At 49.0% G+C, this 17,538-nt stretch overlaps 1 protein-coding gene across 2 annotated transcripts in view; it reads right to left on the bottom strand.

Moving 5' to 3' along the window:
• Nucleotides 1-17,538, bottom strand: part of HCFC1 (host cell factor C1) — a 24,381-nt gene extending 6,843 nt beyond the window's left edge. The window contains exons 1-18 of one of the 2 annotated variants that reach the window (XM_066617606.1): nt 16,819-17,538; nt 13,780-13,928; nt 12,354-12,514; nt 11,865-12,073; nt 11,599-11,683; nt 11,402-11,508; nt 11,141-11,320; nt 9,923-10,309; nt 8,732-8,892; nt 8,419-8,616; nt 7,969-8,196; nt 7,561-7,665; nt 6,988-7,207; nt 6,600-6,742; nt 6,380-6,518; nt 5,804-6,024; nt 2,168-3,995; nt 1,511-1,557 (exon numbers count right to left, since the gene is read on the bottom strand). In XM_066617606.1, the coding sequence (XP_066473703.1) occupies nt 1,511-1,557; nt 2,168-3,995; nt 5,804-6,024; nt 6,380-6,518; nt 6,600-6,742; nt 6,988-7,207; nt 7,561-7,665; nt 7,969-8,196; nt 8,419-8,616; nt 8,732-8,892; nt 9,923-10,309; nt 11,141-11,320; nt 11,402-11,508; nt 11,599-11,683; nt 11,865-12,073; nt 12,354-12,514; nt 13,780-13,928; nt 16,819-17,038 (4,788 nt within the window). In that variant the 5' untranslated portion in view covers nt 17,039-17,538. Of the gene's footprint in view, nt 1-1,390; nt 1,558-2,167; nt 3,996-5,803; nt 6,025-6,379; nt 6,519-6,599; nt 6,743-6,987; nt 7,208-7,560; nt 7,666-7,968; nt 8,197-8,418; nt 8,617-8,731; nt 8,893-9,922; nt 10,310-11,140; nt 11,321-11,401; nt 11,509-11,598; nt 11,684-11,864; nt 12,074-12,353; nt 12,515-13,779; nt 13,929-16,818 lie in introns of both variants that reach the window. The other variant, XM_066617605.1, reaches the window with a different exon arrangement.

Raw genomic sequence — 17,538 nt, 5'->3', positions numbered from 1 at the left:
CCCAAGTGTGTACCTCTCACATGGTTTACAAAAAGCTTCTAAGCAACCTTGAAGATAAAATAGAACCATCTATGCTGCAGCAGACTGAGAATCCATTTAGCTCAATACTCCAATCCTAAACGCCAACCAAATGCCTTCAAGAAAAAAGAGGAGTGCAGAGCAGAGCAAAATGGAGACCCATCATTCCGATTATCTTGCTTCATAGTGCCTTTATCCCCACAGGTGCAATAGGCACTCACCAAGAGCAGGGCCCTTCAGTGGTGACTGCAAAATAATCCTGCAAAATGCTCTCCACCAAGTTTCATTGGCCCTTACTGTGCACTCCTTCAAAAAAAATTAAAACCTGTTTTTCTGCTCAGCTTTTGGAGGGGGATGAGGCTTGTGGTAGGGGCTTCAATTTTTTCCCCCCACATAACATTTTACTGTTTGATGTTCCTCTGATTTGTAAGCTGTCTTGAGTTCTCCTAGAGCAGAAAAGGCAACGGAAAAAAATGTTTAAAAATAAATTCTCATTGCTTGCACCCAGAATTGAGTGCTTCGATCATGGCAAATAACTCCAGCTTCTCCTTCTCTTCCTTCAATATTTTTCATTACTTTTCTTTTTTGAGAAGCACCATCATCTTCCCTTTTAAGATGCAAAATAAAGAAAAAACCCTTTTCTCTTCCTTTCCATCTTTATGGTTAATGTGCACAGTGAATACGGTATTAGCGGGTGAACAGGTAAGCAATGGGGGAGGGGCAAGTCCTCCACCCCAAACTTCACCTGTGGCATTTACTGTCGAAGGAATGATTTCCAAGGGAACAGCCAGTCCAGTCCTGAGCTGCCCGGGACACCCAGGCTCACAAAGTAAAAGCGCTCATGTAGGGCGCGGAACCCTCAATGAGCACCTTGGATTCTGCAGAGCAGAGCTCCATGGACCCACTTCGCTCCCTCCCCCTGGCAAACCTCCAGCCTGGCCCCTCCCCGCATCATGCCTCACGATGCCCTCTCTTTGCCCCCTCCCCAGAATGCCTCCTCCCCACCTGTCCCAGCCCCTGCTTATTGTGCCACGGCTCAGCGGTCCAGGAGACCACCAAGCCAAGGAAGCTGGGCCACGGCCCCGCGCTAGCCCAGCACTGGCCGGCGCTGGGCTAGCACGGGCGGAAGCCTGGTGGAGAGCCTCGCAAACATGCCTTATGGCACGAAGCCTTGCCACCAAGCACAGGATTGGGCTCTCAGTTGGTACAGCATTAACAAGGTGGAAATAGCCATACCCATTCTAACAGTTTTCTGTGAACGTCAGAGTATCCTGCAAGGTGCCACGTCTCCAACACCTGGCAAACCAATGGGACAGACACTAGAGCAAGAGGAAGTTAATTTAAGACCAAGATCCTGCTCCGTAACTCTCACCGGCACAGAGGGTCCTGGAGGGGGTGTGGACTGCGTGACGGTGGTGACTGCCCTAGTTTGCGTGGAGGGGACGGTAGTTGTAACAGTGCTGGGGCTGCTAGCAGCAGTGCTCTCACTTACAGTTGTCTCAGGCTCTCCCTGTTGACCATTGGTAGCAGGTGGTTGATCTGCAAAAAAGGAAAATAGGTTACTCAGCAAAGACAAGACCACAGCTCTTGCCCAACGAGAACAAGAGTTCTAGATTCTAGTTCTAGATTCTAGTGGGGCCTGTCCCCATTACTCAAACCAGGGCACTATCAGAATTGGCTTTCTGTAGAGGAGGAGGAGTAGCTGGGCCTGCAGATCTGAATTGGTGTCTTCCGAAGTAGCATTTTTCAAGGTTTCCCACTCTAAGAGAATCCTTCAACAAACTCATCTGCTAAGGACTTTCCACGCTGGAAAGGATTCTGAGAGATTAAGGCACATGTGCAATTCATCCAAGATCTGTTCATCCTCAGTGTTATTTTGTGTGGACAGAGAATGTCATCTAGAACACACACAACCGCAAGGGGAGGGGGGAAGAGAATGCAAGCAATAAACACGCTGCCTTTCAGGTAAGTTTGTCTGCTATTGATCAAATAACAGGAACCCCTCAATTTCACTGAGGACCCCCCTTAAGCGCTTGAGGATCCTCACCTAAAGCAGTCTGAAAATCAATGGCTTAAAGCACCCAGTGTAAAAATGATGGAGACTATTTAAAATGAGAAAACTTCCCAAAGCTCTCCAACTTGTTCTTACCTTGGTTGGACCCCATGGAGGAGGTGACTGTGGTGGCTGTATGGGTTGTTCCCGTCTCATGAGTCTCACAGGGAGGGTTTGAGCACACTCTGGGTGCTGGGCTCTGTGGTGGTGTCCGGACAGGTCCTGTGACCTCTCCTTGAGGGGATTTTCCCAATTCAGAGCCTCCTCCCTGTGCCAGAGCTGAGCTGGAAGGCTGGGTGCCATCATCTCCAATGCCAGGCATCATGGCGGTGCTAGTGGAGCTTGCCTGCTGCGTTTCACAAGGTGGAGTCACAGGAGCTTGCTGGGCATTGTCACCCTGCCCGGCCCCCATGTTTGATGTTGTTGTGGTAGCTGTGTTAGTAGTGCCCGTTTCATGAGTCTCACAAGGTGGGTTAGAGCACACCTGTTGCCCAGCACTTATGTTGGATGTTGTGGTGGTGGCTGCATTGGTGGTGCCAGTTTCATGGGTCTCACATGGTGGATTGGAGCATACCTGTTGCCCTGTGCCCATGCTGGAGGTGGCTGTGGTAGCTGTGTTGGTGGTGCCCGTTTCATGAGTCTCACAAGGTGGATTGGAGCAAGCCTTTTGAGTAGTGCCCATATTTGATGCAGCCACAGTTGTTGTGTTGGTGGTGCCTGTTTCATGAATTTCACAAGGTGGACTGGAGCACACAGGAGCGCCTTTGTCCTTGGTGTCCATTCTGTGGGGTGTGCAAGGTGCACTTGAGAATGCTGGCCTTGTGATCAAGTCTGGCAACATCTGTACCATACATGGCTGCTTCATAGGTACATTTGCTTTGGCAGACATGGTGGTGCTGGTGGAGTTGGTCTGCTGTGTTTGGCACGGAGGGTTGGTGGATCCTACCCACTCACCATCAACCTGCCCTCGGCCCATGAGGGACCTAGCTGTAGTGGCAGTGTTGGTGGTGTGGGTATGATGGGATTCACACTTGAGACTTTTTGGGACTGGTTGCCTTTCACAAGTCTGTGCAGTGGCAAGGTCAGATGCAACACTGAGCGAACCAGTATCTGACTTCTGTGGTGTCAAGCTTACCATCTGGACCAGGCATGGCTGCTCTGTGGGCACATCTGCTTTTGCTGACATGGTGGTGCTGGTGGTATTTGTCTGCTTTGTTTGGCACGAATTGCTGGCTGGTTCTTTTTGTTCACCATCAGGTTGCTCCCTGCCCATGTGGGAGGTGGCGGTGGTGGCTGTATTGGTGGTACCTGTCTCATGGGTCTCATGGGGTGGGTTGGAGCACACTAGCTGACCTGTGCCCACAATGGGCTTCACTGTCATTGTAGTGACAGTGGCACTAGTCTGAAAAGTTTGGCACGGTGGGTCAGCAGGTGCCTTCTCCGTTCTGGAGGTGGTGGCTGTATTGGTGGTGCCTGTTTCGTGGGTCTCGCAAGGTGGGTTGGAGCACATCTTCTGACCAGAGCTTCGCACAGTGGTGGCTGTATTTGTGGTGCCTGTTTCATGGGTTTCACAAGGTGGATTGGAGCAGACACGTACCACTCTACCATTAGGCTGGAGCGCACCACCCTCTTGCCCTTCACACACAAACTGCACGTGGGTTGGCCCACCCAAAGTGCCCACTACAGTTGTTGTGGCTGTGTTGGTAGTGCCAGTATCATGTGTCTCACATGGCGGATTAGAGCACACCAGAGTGACTGTGCCTGGCTGTGGGTCTCCCTGCCCCGATTCAGCTATTGTGACAGTGGCTGTGGGTTGTTCTGTGGTGGGTGAGGCCAAGATGGAGACAGGCAAGTCATGCACCGGTTGGGCCTCTACACCACTAGGTGTCGTAATCAGGGTGACTTGGGTGGGCTGGGAGACAGGCTGAAAGAGACAGACACACGCAGGTTAACAAAATACCTCAGTCAGAGCAACTTTGTTAAATCATTACAAAGAAATGAGACTTGGGGCCCCGTCCTATCTAACTTTCCAGTGCTGATGTAGCAGTGCCAACAGGAGGTGCGCTGCATTCCTGCAGTGAGGCAGTCAGAGAGATCTCCTCAAGGTAAGGGAACATTTGTTCCTTTATCGTGGGGCTGGAACATTGGATAGGATTGGGCTCTTAGACTGCAATCCTAAATACACGTACCTGGGAGAAAGATCCATTGAAGTCAATAGAAATAACTTCTGATTAGACATACATAGTACAGTTTGAGCAATTAAACAGAATGAAATGGTACCACTATACTACATCAGACTGCAGATGGTGGACTACACCTTACTGGAATGTTTCCTCACATTAATATTCTTTTGCATGGTGAAACTAGCACATCAAGGAGAAAGATTTAATATAGCCTTCTCTCTGAGGCACTTATTTTCTCTATATGCAAGAGGATGGGGGGCAGGCAAGCATTCAAAATTATGCTACCCCACTTTGAAGTGGCACCAGACCAGAATTTTTACCACCACAACCTTCCATCACATTCTGCAGATCTTATTTTGCTAACAGAAAAAAGAGAGCAGCTCTGCTCTCGTGGGAGAAATGAGTCAAGGTGGCACTACACTATACTTCAAAAGTCAAGGTGGCACTACAAGGCCCAAAGCCAGTCTACCTTCCTACTTGATTTGGTTTCATATATTATGATACAGTACTAGATTAGTGTTCAGGAAATCTATGAGTATTTATATAAGCACTTCACACACTTAAAGGTCAACACATGACTTTGTCTTGTAATCTTTACAGCAATCCTGTAAGACAAGTATTATTATCCCCATTTTATAGCTGGGGAACTGAGAGGGAGAAGTTTGCCTCAAGCCACTTTGTGAATTTGTGGCAGAGGCAAGATTTGAACTGGGCACTTGCTGATTCATAGCTCAGTCTCTTAGCCACTACAGTACACCAGCTCTTCAGTATAAAGAAAATCTGCAAAAGGACTAAAGATGCAGGTGAAAGAACATAGCATACATAACTTCACTTTGCCAGTTAGAGGACAGGACTGTGGTAAGCAATAAACTGCTCCCAGAGTCCACTGGACACATGGAGAGATAAGAGATGGGTAGAAGCAGCAAGCCCACTCCATCCACATCATACCTCCATTTCCTGAGCTGTTTGCTACTCCCATCCAATGCAATAAACAGTTCATTCAGTGCATCTATGGCCACGGAGCACATGCGGGCAATTTATTTTACGGTTGAACATTTGCTGTGTTATAAATGGGGGTGTTCAAGTCAAGTTTTTCCTCACAGTCACAGTTCTCAGATTCCTATTTGCTGCTTTGCCCGAGGGGAAATGTTCACGTCCCTTCTTCATCTAAACCCCTGATGGAATCCAAACTCTTCAGACAATCAGGGCCCCAGATCCTTTTCTCCAACAGGGGGCCATCCAGCTCAGCACTTTGTTTCTTACAGCTAAAAACATCCCTAGGAAGAGGGCAAGACAACAGCAGCCCTTCCCAGCAACTAGTGCTCCGAGGTACATCAGGTAAATAGAGGATTCTATTTAGCTATCATGACTAATATCTGTTGTTGGTCCAATCCTTCCTCCATCAATTTGTCTTATCACATTTTAAAGCCATCACCCCTTTTGCATCTGTTCTGACTCTATGGTCCATCAATTACACCAATAACCCTTTCAAAGACTTTACACGTTTATCAGGAAAAACCCCAAAATTATTATTTGGCCCACTCCATACCTGCATGGTAATGGTGGGGGTGCTCAGTCCCCCTGCCGCTGTCAAGGTGGTCTGTGCTGCTGAGACAGTGATGGCAGCTGGGTTGATGACCTGGCTTGAAAGTGTGGCAATGGTGCCCAAGGTGGTTATAGGTGTAGCCAGAGATGCATTGGTATTGTGTCCCCCAGTCCCAGCTAGGCTGGTTGAAACCGTACCCGTTACAGTGCCCAAGGTTGTGACACCTAAACAAAAATAGAACAGATGCAAGAACCCTGTTGATTGGTAACCTGAACAGTGTGTTAATTTCTAAGGCTCAGAAACTCATTTTGTTTCCCTAGCATCACACAGACAAAAGAGTTCTGAGGACCCTGGGCAAATTGTTTAAGGACATATAATCTGCATAGTGGAAAGAACATGCTCCTGGCACCCAGTTGTGTAACAAGCATAGGATCACATGAGCTGTGACGTAGACAGCATTCACCCTGGAGCTGGGCACAGTAGCAGAGCAAATTCATCAGACACCCTCCCCACATCTGCAGGTCCTGTAAGGGAAAGTGAATGCACTCATGTGAGTAGCTAACTTAAGTCATCACTTACCTGTGGTTCCTTTCACCACTAAGGTAGTGACAGTAGGCTTGACAGCAGACACAGTGACAGGAGTGACAAGTCGCACTCCACCCATAGGGACAGTCCGCAGGATAGTGCCAGGTTGACCTGGTGCTCCTTTAAGCACCACCTGTGAAGGTGCAATTTGACAGGTTAAAATAAAATAGGATGGTGCACCCCCCATACCTCTTACTCTGCCCAGCTGACTCACCTGTGTCACACCTTGCTGCCCATGACCTGCAGTCAGCTTGGGTACTGCTGTGATTATCTTGGCAGGTGTGCCAGTGCCAGAGGTCATCACTTTTGTGGTGATAATGGTGATGGGAGACTTAATTCCAGGGCTACTGGTGACACCTGGAAGAACCAAAGTGAAGCAGAGCTGTCTGGGGGCTTTAGCCACCACAATCTGCTCTACGCACATCTTGACATGCCCTTGCAACCATCCTGCTAGTGCTCCCATTGGCTGCTACACTGCTCTGCTCATCCATGCCTAGGTTAGACTTGCTATCACACCATGATAGCACCATGTCTGCACCATGCACGTTTGCAATATTCTGCACGATGAAGACTGCTGCCACGCTTGCATTCCAACTACCTACCTGTGGCACCTGACTGGGTAATAATAGCTGACATGGGGATGGTCTTGATGATGGTAGTTGTGCCAGGTTTTGTTGTGTTGGGAGAGACGCTACTAATGCCCAGAATGGTGGGCTTGGTGCCTGTACCACCTGCCTGGGAGGTGGTGATGATTGTGGTGGGCTTCCCATCTGCTGAGGTCACCAGCTTCAGGATGGTGCCTGCAGGCAAGGGTCCTTTGGTCTAAGGAAATAGAGAAAGACCCCCCCAAAACTGTTTAGGAAGAGAGTTTCAGAAGTCTTATATTCAACAAACAAGAACTAAGCCATAAAAAAGATGACAACTAAAAGAGCAGAAATCTTAATTCTTCTCTTAATTTTTCAGTCTTCTCGCCATTCTACCATGGGTCACCCCCTCAAAAGTGGAGAGCATTAGTATCAAAAGAATTTTAAAGTCTTTCTAGTTTCCACCAGCTGAGAACCACAATGGCCAAGCTCCACCTGCAGACTGGAAAAGGTGGTGGGAGCACCAACACTGACCCCAGTACAAGAGCATGGTGCAAATAAGGCCATCACTCCCTTATCACATATTCTTACCTGGATTATCTGAGTTACAGGGCCTGTAGATGCCTGGCCTGTCACGGCTGATGTCTGAACGGGTTTGGTCTGAACTACAGACATCACTTTACCCAAGTTAGAAATCTGCCAAGGAGACAACACAAGAGATTATCTACAGGTCAAAACCGCTCTCAACACCTCCAACTATGAAGCAACCAGTCCCTTCCCTCTGTGTTATTCTCTTATGAGTAGAGACTTCTTGGAGAGCACCAAAGTCATTCCTCATTGCTAAAGGAGGGCCATGTCTGAAATCCACAGCTCAGAGAAGTCAGAGCATCACATAAAGCAGAGTCTTATACTACAGAGGATAATTGTACTTCTACAGAGGATAAGACTGATAGCCACTTTCTGAACCACCTGCCTCCACTACTCCACTTTGATACTTACTAATGCACTGCCTCCAGGCACTGAGATGGGGCTTTTCACCAGCGTGATGGTCTTTGTCACCCCACCAACCACAGTAGTCATCACCTGGGCCTGCTGTGCTACAGTGACAGTGCCCGACTTGTGCACAGTGATGATGGGCCGGGTAGGTGTATTGGTGGTAGATGAAGAGACGGAAGTGCCAACCTGGGCAGCTGCTGTCTTCAGCATACGGGTAGCTGGGTTGCTCACCTTGTGTTTTAGGAAACAGGATCCATATTAAATAGGAATGGACATCTTAGAAAACCCTGACAAAAACTACATAGCTTTAAAAAAGGAAGTAGGGTAGCAGCAAGGACTCCCAACATTCTGTTTGCACTTCCACTTGCAAACAAAGGCTATCCCCTTCTTACCCCACTGAAGTGCTTGCAGACTTCTAAACTGCTTTCACTAGAGTACACTGCAGATACTCACCATGACTGGTGAAGAAGCCACCTTGACTGTGGTGGGCAGTGTGGTGGTGCCCGGGGAAACAGCAACAGTCTTAACTATGGTGGTGCCCGCAGGGACACTCAGCACAGTAGGAGCAGAGGATGGTGGGATTTTCTGAGTGGCAGCAGCCGCCGCCGCTAGAGCTGCCATGCCACTCATCTGGGGACTACTGCCAATCACCTGAAGAGTAGAGGAGACAGTCAGGGAGTTAACATGTAGATGCTCTTGCCTTAGCAAAGCCAGGGTGATATGAATACTCCTTCCAACATAGGCCCCCTATGTGTGCAGTACTCACCGTTCCTTGAGTGCTCTGGGTGGGCACCACCATGCGCACCCCAGCTGGCAATGAAGTTACCGTCACTGGGCCCTTTCCAGCCTGCCCTGCAGAACGCACTGTCACCAAAGGAGGTCCTGTGGTAGCTTGTGGGCCTGCAACCTTTAGCACAGCTGGGACAGCTGCCGGAGACAAGGGAGGGCAAACACAATGAGGCAGGAACTTTGATCACAAAAATCCCAGTTACTGCAAGTCAGCAGGCCACAACTATGGTTTTCAGACAACAAAGCCCGATATTCCTAGCTAATTGCAGATAGCTGGGCAGGGAACCAGAGCTTTTTTCCTTGGTCACCTGTCCCAGGGCTAGGAAACACAATGCAAAAATCACCAAATTGCTCTCAAAATTAGTATGAGACAAGATTGAGTACTCTGTCCTTTGCTCAATAATAGACTGCTGCACTGATAACTAGTGCAGGGAACCTAAAGCACACCAAAAGGTTGGCCAGTGTAGCTCCATCTCCCCACAACCCCAAGCTTAGAGTGCAGACTGTTAGACAAACCAGTCCTCTTGGGATCAAATGACATGTTACACATATCATTTGGTCAAGGCACTCTTTTGTGTGAGGGGGGGGGAGAATTGGGGAACTGAATCCTTTGCCCCTACTACAAACTGGATTCCCTCCCCCTCTTGCCACTTAACAAAAGGAAACCAAAGCAGGCTAGGACCGCACTGCACATTTAATGTAATCCTTAACTCTTTTTCAGGTTAGAAGTCTAGAATCTGACTTCTGTTTCAGAATTATTACTCCTCTGCCACATCCTATGTTAAAAGCTAAAAAAACCATACCAAAAAAGTGCACTCAGATCTAACAGCAAGAGTAGTAACCAAACTAACATATCATATCCCTAAAGGCTCAATGTTAAGAGATGTGCTTTGCATTTTCTTATACAATAAAGATTGGGTAGAAGTCCCATAGCACCCCATTGTGAGCTTTTTCCAAGACCGAGGACCATGGGAAAGCACACCTTGTAAGAGGGAAGGGATTCTAAGCACAGCTCTCCCATCAGACCTCAATAGAGGATATTTTATGCATGCACATGAGCAAGTACCACACATTTCAGTGGCTGTAAGGAGCAAGTGAATGGATGCAACTATGACTATACAGATCAGGGCACTATGCTGCCTGCCTCCCTCTCTGATTTCTCCCTTACCTTGCGGGCGAGGAGCGGCAGCAGCAGCAGGAACTGGCAATGGGCTGCTAGGCACAGTCGGCAACACCTGGATGGTGGTTGTGGTAGGTGGGGCAGGAGCGGCAGCAACAGAGGCAGCACCAGCAGCAGCAGCCTGGGGCAGGAGGGTGATGCCCATTTGCGCCAGTGGCTGCACAGTAGGGGCAGCTGCCGCTGGAGCAGGGCTCTTAGGAGGATTGACAGGCACTGAGGGCACAGGGTTGGCAGCTGGCGATGTGGCAGCTGGGATATCATACTTCTGTAACTGCAGCAAGTAAGTGTCAGCAGTTGGAACAGAACCCCAGCTCACTTCCAGTGAGTTGGTGTTAGCACGAACCAACTGCACCCGTGAAGGCGACAGAGGTTTCTCTGCAAGGGAAGAATGAGAGAAGCAGGTGGCATTAGGAAGATTATTCCTGGGGTACCCTACAAAAAAATCTCAATCTTCTCATGCTCCTTAGATAATGCTATTCTATACTATTTTACATGTTCGTTCTAAACACACAAAGCAAGGAAACTATTTAATTTATACTATTTGTTGGAGTAAAGAGGCAAAATGAGGGTGCCTATGAACCTAGTACAAGTTGGGAGACAAACTAATGGTTCCACAGTGAACTGAACACAGAGCAAGCCAACCAAAGCAAATAATCACATCCTCAACCATCAGCAGCACTTCTGACAGGAATGCTACAGCTTCATGTGTCGTGTTGTGTAAATCCTTCTCTGCCTGCTCCATTTACTCCTGCAGGTGGAAGAATTGTATGCTTGAACACTCTTCCAAGTTAAACAAGAATAAATGATCACTCTCCTCTGCGTGAAAGACTACTATGTCAGAATTTAGCCTAGCCTTCTTTCCTTGATGTTAGTTTTCAACATAGAGAATTAATGCAAAGCGAACTCAAAACAGTTGCCATTTTACCCTGCAGTCTATAATGGTACACACATTCCATTCCACATGTTTAAATTTTTCTCTTATCAGAATCTCCCTCATGTGGAAAGTTAAAATCTTAAGAAGGCTAATTTAACGTGTAAAGTTTTCTATGTGTGGGAGATCAGCATGCAGTTTCCCATATGTGGAAGAATGAGTGCTCCCCCAAGCTGATTTTAAAGGCAAATAGTCAAGCAAGGGTTGTTCCATACACAATTTTCACCTGCTTGTATTGGACCTCAGTATATTCATTCTACATTCAAATCTCTCACCTGTCTCAAGATACCAGAGATCCTTGCAGCAGACCTGGTTATTCCAGGCCTTGCGATAGCCATCACGACCACTCCAAATATACAAGCGGGTATTGATGGCCACAGCACAGTGCCCAGCTCGTGCCCTTGGAATATTATCCTCCAGTGTGTCCATCAGAATAGGCTCCCAAGCCATGGAGTCTGCAGAAAGAACCAACCAACCAATCAAAAGTCAGAAATGTTGGAGAAACTAGAAAAGGTAGAGTAGATTTCCTCACATACCTAAGTTGAGACAGGCCAGAGTATTTGTGCATTTCCACTCCTTTTCATGTGTGGCTACTTTGACATCATCCATGACAAGGGGCACCCAACCCCCAAACACATACATCCTGCCAGAAAAACAGAGGAGATGAACACAAGCTGAATACAACTCATAGGAGTATAGCATCAGACTAAAGCATGTCAAGCACAGGGCTTACTTGTTCCCAATGGTTGTGGCTGAATGCAGGCTGCGTGGAAGGGGAGCCACACCACTCAAGGTTGGCTTGTTCCATGTCAGAGAATCTGAAGAGGAAAAACATAGTGAAGAGATTACTGCAGTACCTAACCCTTGTTCCCAGTTTTTTACGATGCACACAGATAACACTTCCTTCTCCTGACTCAAAGAACCTACTCTGCTGAGAACTCAACATCTGTTTCAAACACTTCACCCCAACCCCTAAAATTCTATTCCCAATGCCATTACCAATGTCAAGTGTCCAGAGGTCACCCAGCCGACAACCACTCATGCCACCATATATGATCAGCTTAGATTTTTTGTTGTCCTTTTCTGTGTATACCACAGCAGTGTGAGACTCCCGTGGTGGAGGAAGCACACCATAAGTGATGGGGATATCCCAGGCCACCACACCAGAACCTGGACGCAGCTCCAAGATATAGAGGTCATTCAGGTATCTGTAGAAAATCGAACACAAATACACCAAGAAATGAAGGTATGAAAGCCAAGTCAGAAATCACACCTCTTGGTTTCTCAATTGCTTATCCAAACAATTGGGCCCACACAGGTCATTCTTTAAAGGCAGAATTTTTTTTTAATGGGCCAAAAATGGGGGGAGGTAGTAAACTCCACAGCAACAAACAAATTCCCAACACTAGTGGCTTATTTCAGTACAGTTTAAACCCAAGTCCAAACTGCAGCCCAGTCACAATACAAGGCAAGATACAATCAAAATACCGGGGAATGTTGTTCTTTGGATCTTCACTGTCATTGGCCAGTCCCCCGAATAGATAGCACTTGTTGCCCACCAATGAGAAGCTATGGCCAAGGCGTGGGCAGGGTGGTGGTCCATTCTTGGGTGTCTTTGCCTTCAGTCTCTTCCACTCCCAGCGGCTGGCCTAGAGTAACCAAGCAGTACATGGCTAAAGCAAGTGAGCAATGCAGGATCTTTCATGTCAAAAACATTCTACACATAAATGGCAAGTATGCTTGCTGGGGAGGAAAAAGAATGATCACAGGAAGGGACTTCTAGAGGTTTGAAATTCTACAGACCCCCAATGGCTTCATTCAGTATCATTTGGGTGAATCAATTAGATGAGGAACCACCTCCCATAGGAACAGACCAATTCCCTAAGGTCAGCGGGGGGGGGGGGGGAGGGAGGCCTGCTGCGTGAGCTGCCTCTGGCAGAGGCCAGATTGATAGCAAGAAGGAGCAGGACCTTTTCTGTTGTGGCACCTTTATTATAGAACTCTACCCACTGAGATTAAGAACAGTCTCCTCCCTGTTAGCCTTCCAGGGAGGACTGAAAACTTTTGTTTTCTGCTTGACCTTCCCTTTTTAAATGCTTAAGTTTTTTTATTATATTCTGTGTTTTGTTTTAATTTTTTGTTGCACTATTCTTGATTGTTTACAATTATCATATTATATATTTTGATCTTTTTTTGCATTTTACTGTTCATTTTGTACATTGCCTTGAGCACTCTGTTTATTCAGAGGAACAAGAGGGATAAAAATCATTTAAATAAACAAATGACAAATCTTGGCATTGGACCAGTAGTACTACCAGTACAAGTTTCCTTTGCCTAACCCAGGGGTCTCCAAACTTTTCAGCCAGAGGGCCACATCAAATACCTGGCGTGGTGTCAAGGGCAAGAAAAGAAAAATTTTAAATATAAAATTTAAATAAATTCATTCAAGTTGGAACTTAGATTAATGAATAAACGAATGAATGGGTTCAAATTTCCAGGATTTCTCCAAGCACCAGCATACACCACAGAAATAAGGCACTTTAAATATATAGGAGTAAATACCTCAGAAACAGCACATCACAGGAAATACCTGAAGCGTGCTCTGAGGGCCAGGGAGGACTCCCTGACCCTCAGAAAGTAATCTAAGGCCTTCAGAGGGCACAAAAGGTTATTTCCAGTTTTTCAGAGGCGCACAGCCTCCCTGGCCCTCAGAATACCCTCCAGACATGACTGGAGCACAGCTCCAGTCGTGTTCAGACAAGTGGGCCAGAGGCTAACCGTGGGTCAGATAGAGGCTCACCACAGGCTGCATCTGGCCCCCGGGTCGGGGTTTGGAGATCCCTGGACTAACCTTCTGGCCACCACTGCTTTCCGTAACTGAGAAGAAACAGCCTTGTACCTTGCAATGACTCACCTGCAATTCATAGAGATCATTGCTGTACTTGCCATACTCCACCATCCCCCCAAACACAAGCAGGCGAGTTCCATCACAAACAAAGCCATAGGCTGCACAACCAGGTGGAATATCTCCCCGCACAGCTGGGATGAACCACTGGTTTGTAGCTAGAAGAGAAGCAAAGGGAAGTTAGGAGGGCCATTCTAAATTCAGCATGTGGTTGCAAATGGGGTAGAAGACTGATCTGGAGAAAAAAAATAATTCCTCAGGATGCTATATGATGAAGCCATGACATGGAAATGGGATTGGTGCTTTCCCCATTCTTTCAGCTTAGCAACAGTGAAGCAAAGATGCACACTGTATCTGATCGGAAGGCAGAACAGACAGTGGTATGCATTCACTACAATGACAGATTCCCTTGTTCCCAAAATTAGGTTGCTGTCATTAGTAACACCCCTTTTTTTGTTCTCTCAGTTGACAATTAAGCTCTACGTTTATTGTTCTCAAATAGGACAGCCTGTCAACACAGAGTTTAGCATGAAGCATGCTGAGGCTACAGTCTGCCTTGAGCAGATAAAGCAGCAAATGCAACAGTACCTACAAGCACAACAGCATACAAAAGAGAAAGAGATTGACAGAGGGAACAGAGGAATAACAGTGTGTTCCTTCCCAGTCTGGGTCAAGGCTTCCCTCAGTGCTTGAGACCAGGGCAGGATCCAGCAACAGGGGGGCTCTGCCAGCTAGAATGGTTTACAGTGAACACAGCAGAAGGAAGCAGCCTATCAGGGAAATCTGAGAGAGGCAGCAGCCGCCAATCAGGAAACTAGAACCCATCCCTCTTGCCCAGTTCTGGTTGCACAGAACTGTTTTAAGTGATCCAATAACCAAAACTGATGAGAAACAGAGAGAAGATATAATTCCTCCACCACCCCCAACACATCCTGGCAAATCCAACACAAAGCTTCATCCTACACAATCTGAAGTCAACCAACGCTGTGTTCCCACTCAATTTAACAATCTTAATTATACAGATTAACCCCTTTATATAGATAATTAACCCCTGCTAATTGGATAAGAGGCACTTTTTCAAGTGGGTGCTCCTTTTTTTAGCAGGGGGAGAGTAACTGGCCCATCTCACCCCAGCAGTGTCTGTTCTAGTGGCTGTCTGCTGGTATTCATTTGCATCTTTTTAGATTGTGAGCCCTTTTGGGACAGGGAGCCATTTAGTTATTTGATTTTTCTCTGTAAACCGCTTTGTGAACTTATAGTTGAAAAGCGGTATATAAATACTGTTAATAATAATAATAATAATAATAATATTATAGATACACATGTTGGCTGGGAGGTCTGAAAGAATCTTGAACCCCAATGAAGAGATTGGAAGCTCCACCACAAACATCTCTATTTGAAAGGTATGCAGCAACTCCAGCAAGATGCCTAAAAGTCTCCTTCCTGCTGCAAAGAATCCCCACCACCACTTTTTGTGTTTGCAATTAGACTATTGGGAAAGTAGAAAAACAAAACACCTGGACTCAAATTCTTCTTCTATGAAGAAAGCATATTTCCAGGTTTCGATGGTATTTTTTAAAAATTGTCAATTCCCAAATTGCTCATTTGGGGGTAAAGTTAAAGTGATAGTTTAGTTGAGAAAAAATTCTCCACTTGGTGTTCCTTGATGTATGTATTTATGCTTCTTCTTCCAAAATGGAAAACGTGTTGACTATTATTATACATCTGCCCTTTTCAAAATACCCCATTATTTTTGTCTTAAAACTATTTTTCTTCATTTCATGCAGGTGTTACAAAAGAGGCAGTTCATAGTGTAAAGACCCCGCAACTGGAGGTTGCTCCATTTTCTCACCAAGTTGGAAAAAAGCTTTCCAAGCTACAACATTCGCACAGGTGACAGGACACCAGGCATGGAGAAAGGGCTGCTGTGAAGAAAGCCTTCAAGGTGTTCCAGCTCCAGACACTAAAAGGGAAGGCTGTTCTCAGTCAGCACCTCAGAGTTCATTTCAGCATAATTCTCAATGCAGCACTCCCAGTGCGGGGAGCAGCGCTCTGCAACCTTCCTTCAGCAGTCCCGCAACTGCCAGGCTGCGCATCTGCCTCAGCAGTCGGTGCTCCCCAGACGGCTGAGAGCTGGCTGAACGACTAAGTCAGCAGCCCCCACACTCCAGTGGACTGGAGTCTTCCGGGACGGTGCTTGTGGCGCCCTGGGAGTACAGGCACAAAGCCCGCAGCCCTTCCGCAGCCCAGGACTAGGAACTGCCTCGGCCCGCGCCTGACACTCGAGATAAGGGTCTGCGCCCTTCCCCGCCGGCGACGGGCGGAACGTTCCCGCGTGCCTCCCCTCCCACCCCACCCCCAGCGCATCGCACAGGCGCGCCGCTCCGAGTCGACCGGGCAGCAAGGAGTTAAAGGCTGCAGCGTTCGAAAGTTGAATTTTACGCGCCAAGCCCTTGGGGAGGAAAAGCTCCTTCGCCGGCGCCCCGCCGCCTGCCGCGCAAGTGCAGTGCGGGCACAGCGCGAGCAGAGAAGCTGCGCTCGACGCGCCGCGCTCTGAGCTAGACTCACCCGCGTCCCCACAGGCCGGGCCCTTGCAGTCTGGCCGGGACCCTCCTCTGGCCAGCCCACTTCCGGCCCCCCGGCGGGACCCATGACGGGGGCTTGCGGCTGCGTCAAGACGACCGCTCGCTCGCCCTCTTAGCAAGAGGCTTCGCTGAACCATCAGCCGCCCCCACGCAGGAAAGTTCCCGACGGGAAATCCTAACGGAGCCAGCAGGAGGGCGGGCGCCAGTCAGCACCCCAAAGGGCTGAAGAGCGCTCAGAGCTGGAGCGAGGAGCCTGGCTCTGCCCGGCACCGTCCTCCCGCCTGCAGGTGCGGGAAGCGCCGGTGTTCAAAACATAACAGACCCCATCCTGCAGGCGCCCTCCTCTCTGCGAGGCCCCGGAGTTCCTCCTCCACACTCACGGGACCAGTTGTGGGCAACCGCCTTCCCCCCGGACACCAATGGGCAGCTCCCCCCGCGGACGGCGCTGCCGCTCAGCCCCTACCTGTGTTATACACGTGCAGCTCGTCCACGATGCCCTCGTTGCCCCCTCCGAAGACCACGATCAGCTCCTTGATGGCCACGGCTCTGTGTCCATGCCGGGGACGAGGCACGGGGCCCGACCACCCGACCACTCTCTTCCAGCGGGGCTGCAGCAGCCCCGGCGCGGCCCCGCCACCTGTTGGGGAGCCCCCGCTCGGGGCGACGGGAGAAGCGGCAGCCATAGGAAGCTCCTCCCCACTCTCGAAGAAGTCTCCCTTCCAGCAACCAACCCTCTGAAGCGGCCGACGCAGGCTGACCCTGCCCAAGCGGGGGGCGGCGGCGCCTCCACTCTCCCGGGGCCAAAGACCCTGGATGGGAACTTGGCGGAGGCAGGCAGCCCGTGCAGAGCAGTTGCGAGAGGGATGCCGAGACGCTCCCGGCACCGCACCGTTGGACGGGCAAAGACCTGCCTCTTTTCACGTGGGGCGACTGCAGCCCCAGAACGAGGCCCTGCTCTGCCCAGGAGCTGCAGACCCCGGGCCGCGGACAGGCGGCGTGGATCGCCCGCCCCGCCGCCCGTGCCTCCTCTCTGGGACCCCCTTGCAGGGAGGGGGGCTGCGCAGAACACCCCTCGGCGCCTCCCCTTTTGGAAAACTACGCTAATTCCCCCTGCGAGGGAACTGCCCCGCGTGGGGCAGTTACTCCTCCCCCCGCGCAGCCGGGCCCCTCTGCCGCCCCCCTC

The sequence above is a fragment of the Tiliqua scincoides genome, chromosome 2 (assembly GCF_035046505.1).
Source record: "Tiliqua scincoides isolate rTilSci1 chromosome 2, rTilSci1.hap2, whole genome shotgun sequence".
NCBI lineage: Eukaryota > Metazoa > Chordata > Lepidosauria > Squamata > Scincidae > Tiliqua > Tiliqua scincoides.
This window is presented reverse-complemented; position numbering and strand designations above follow the sequence as displayed.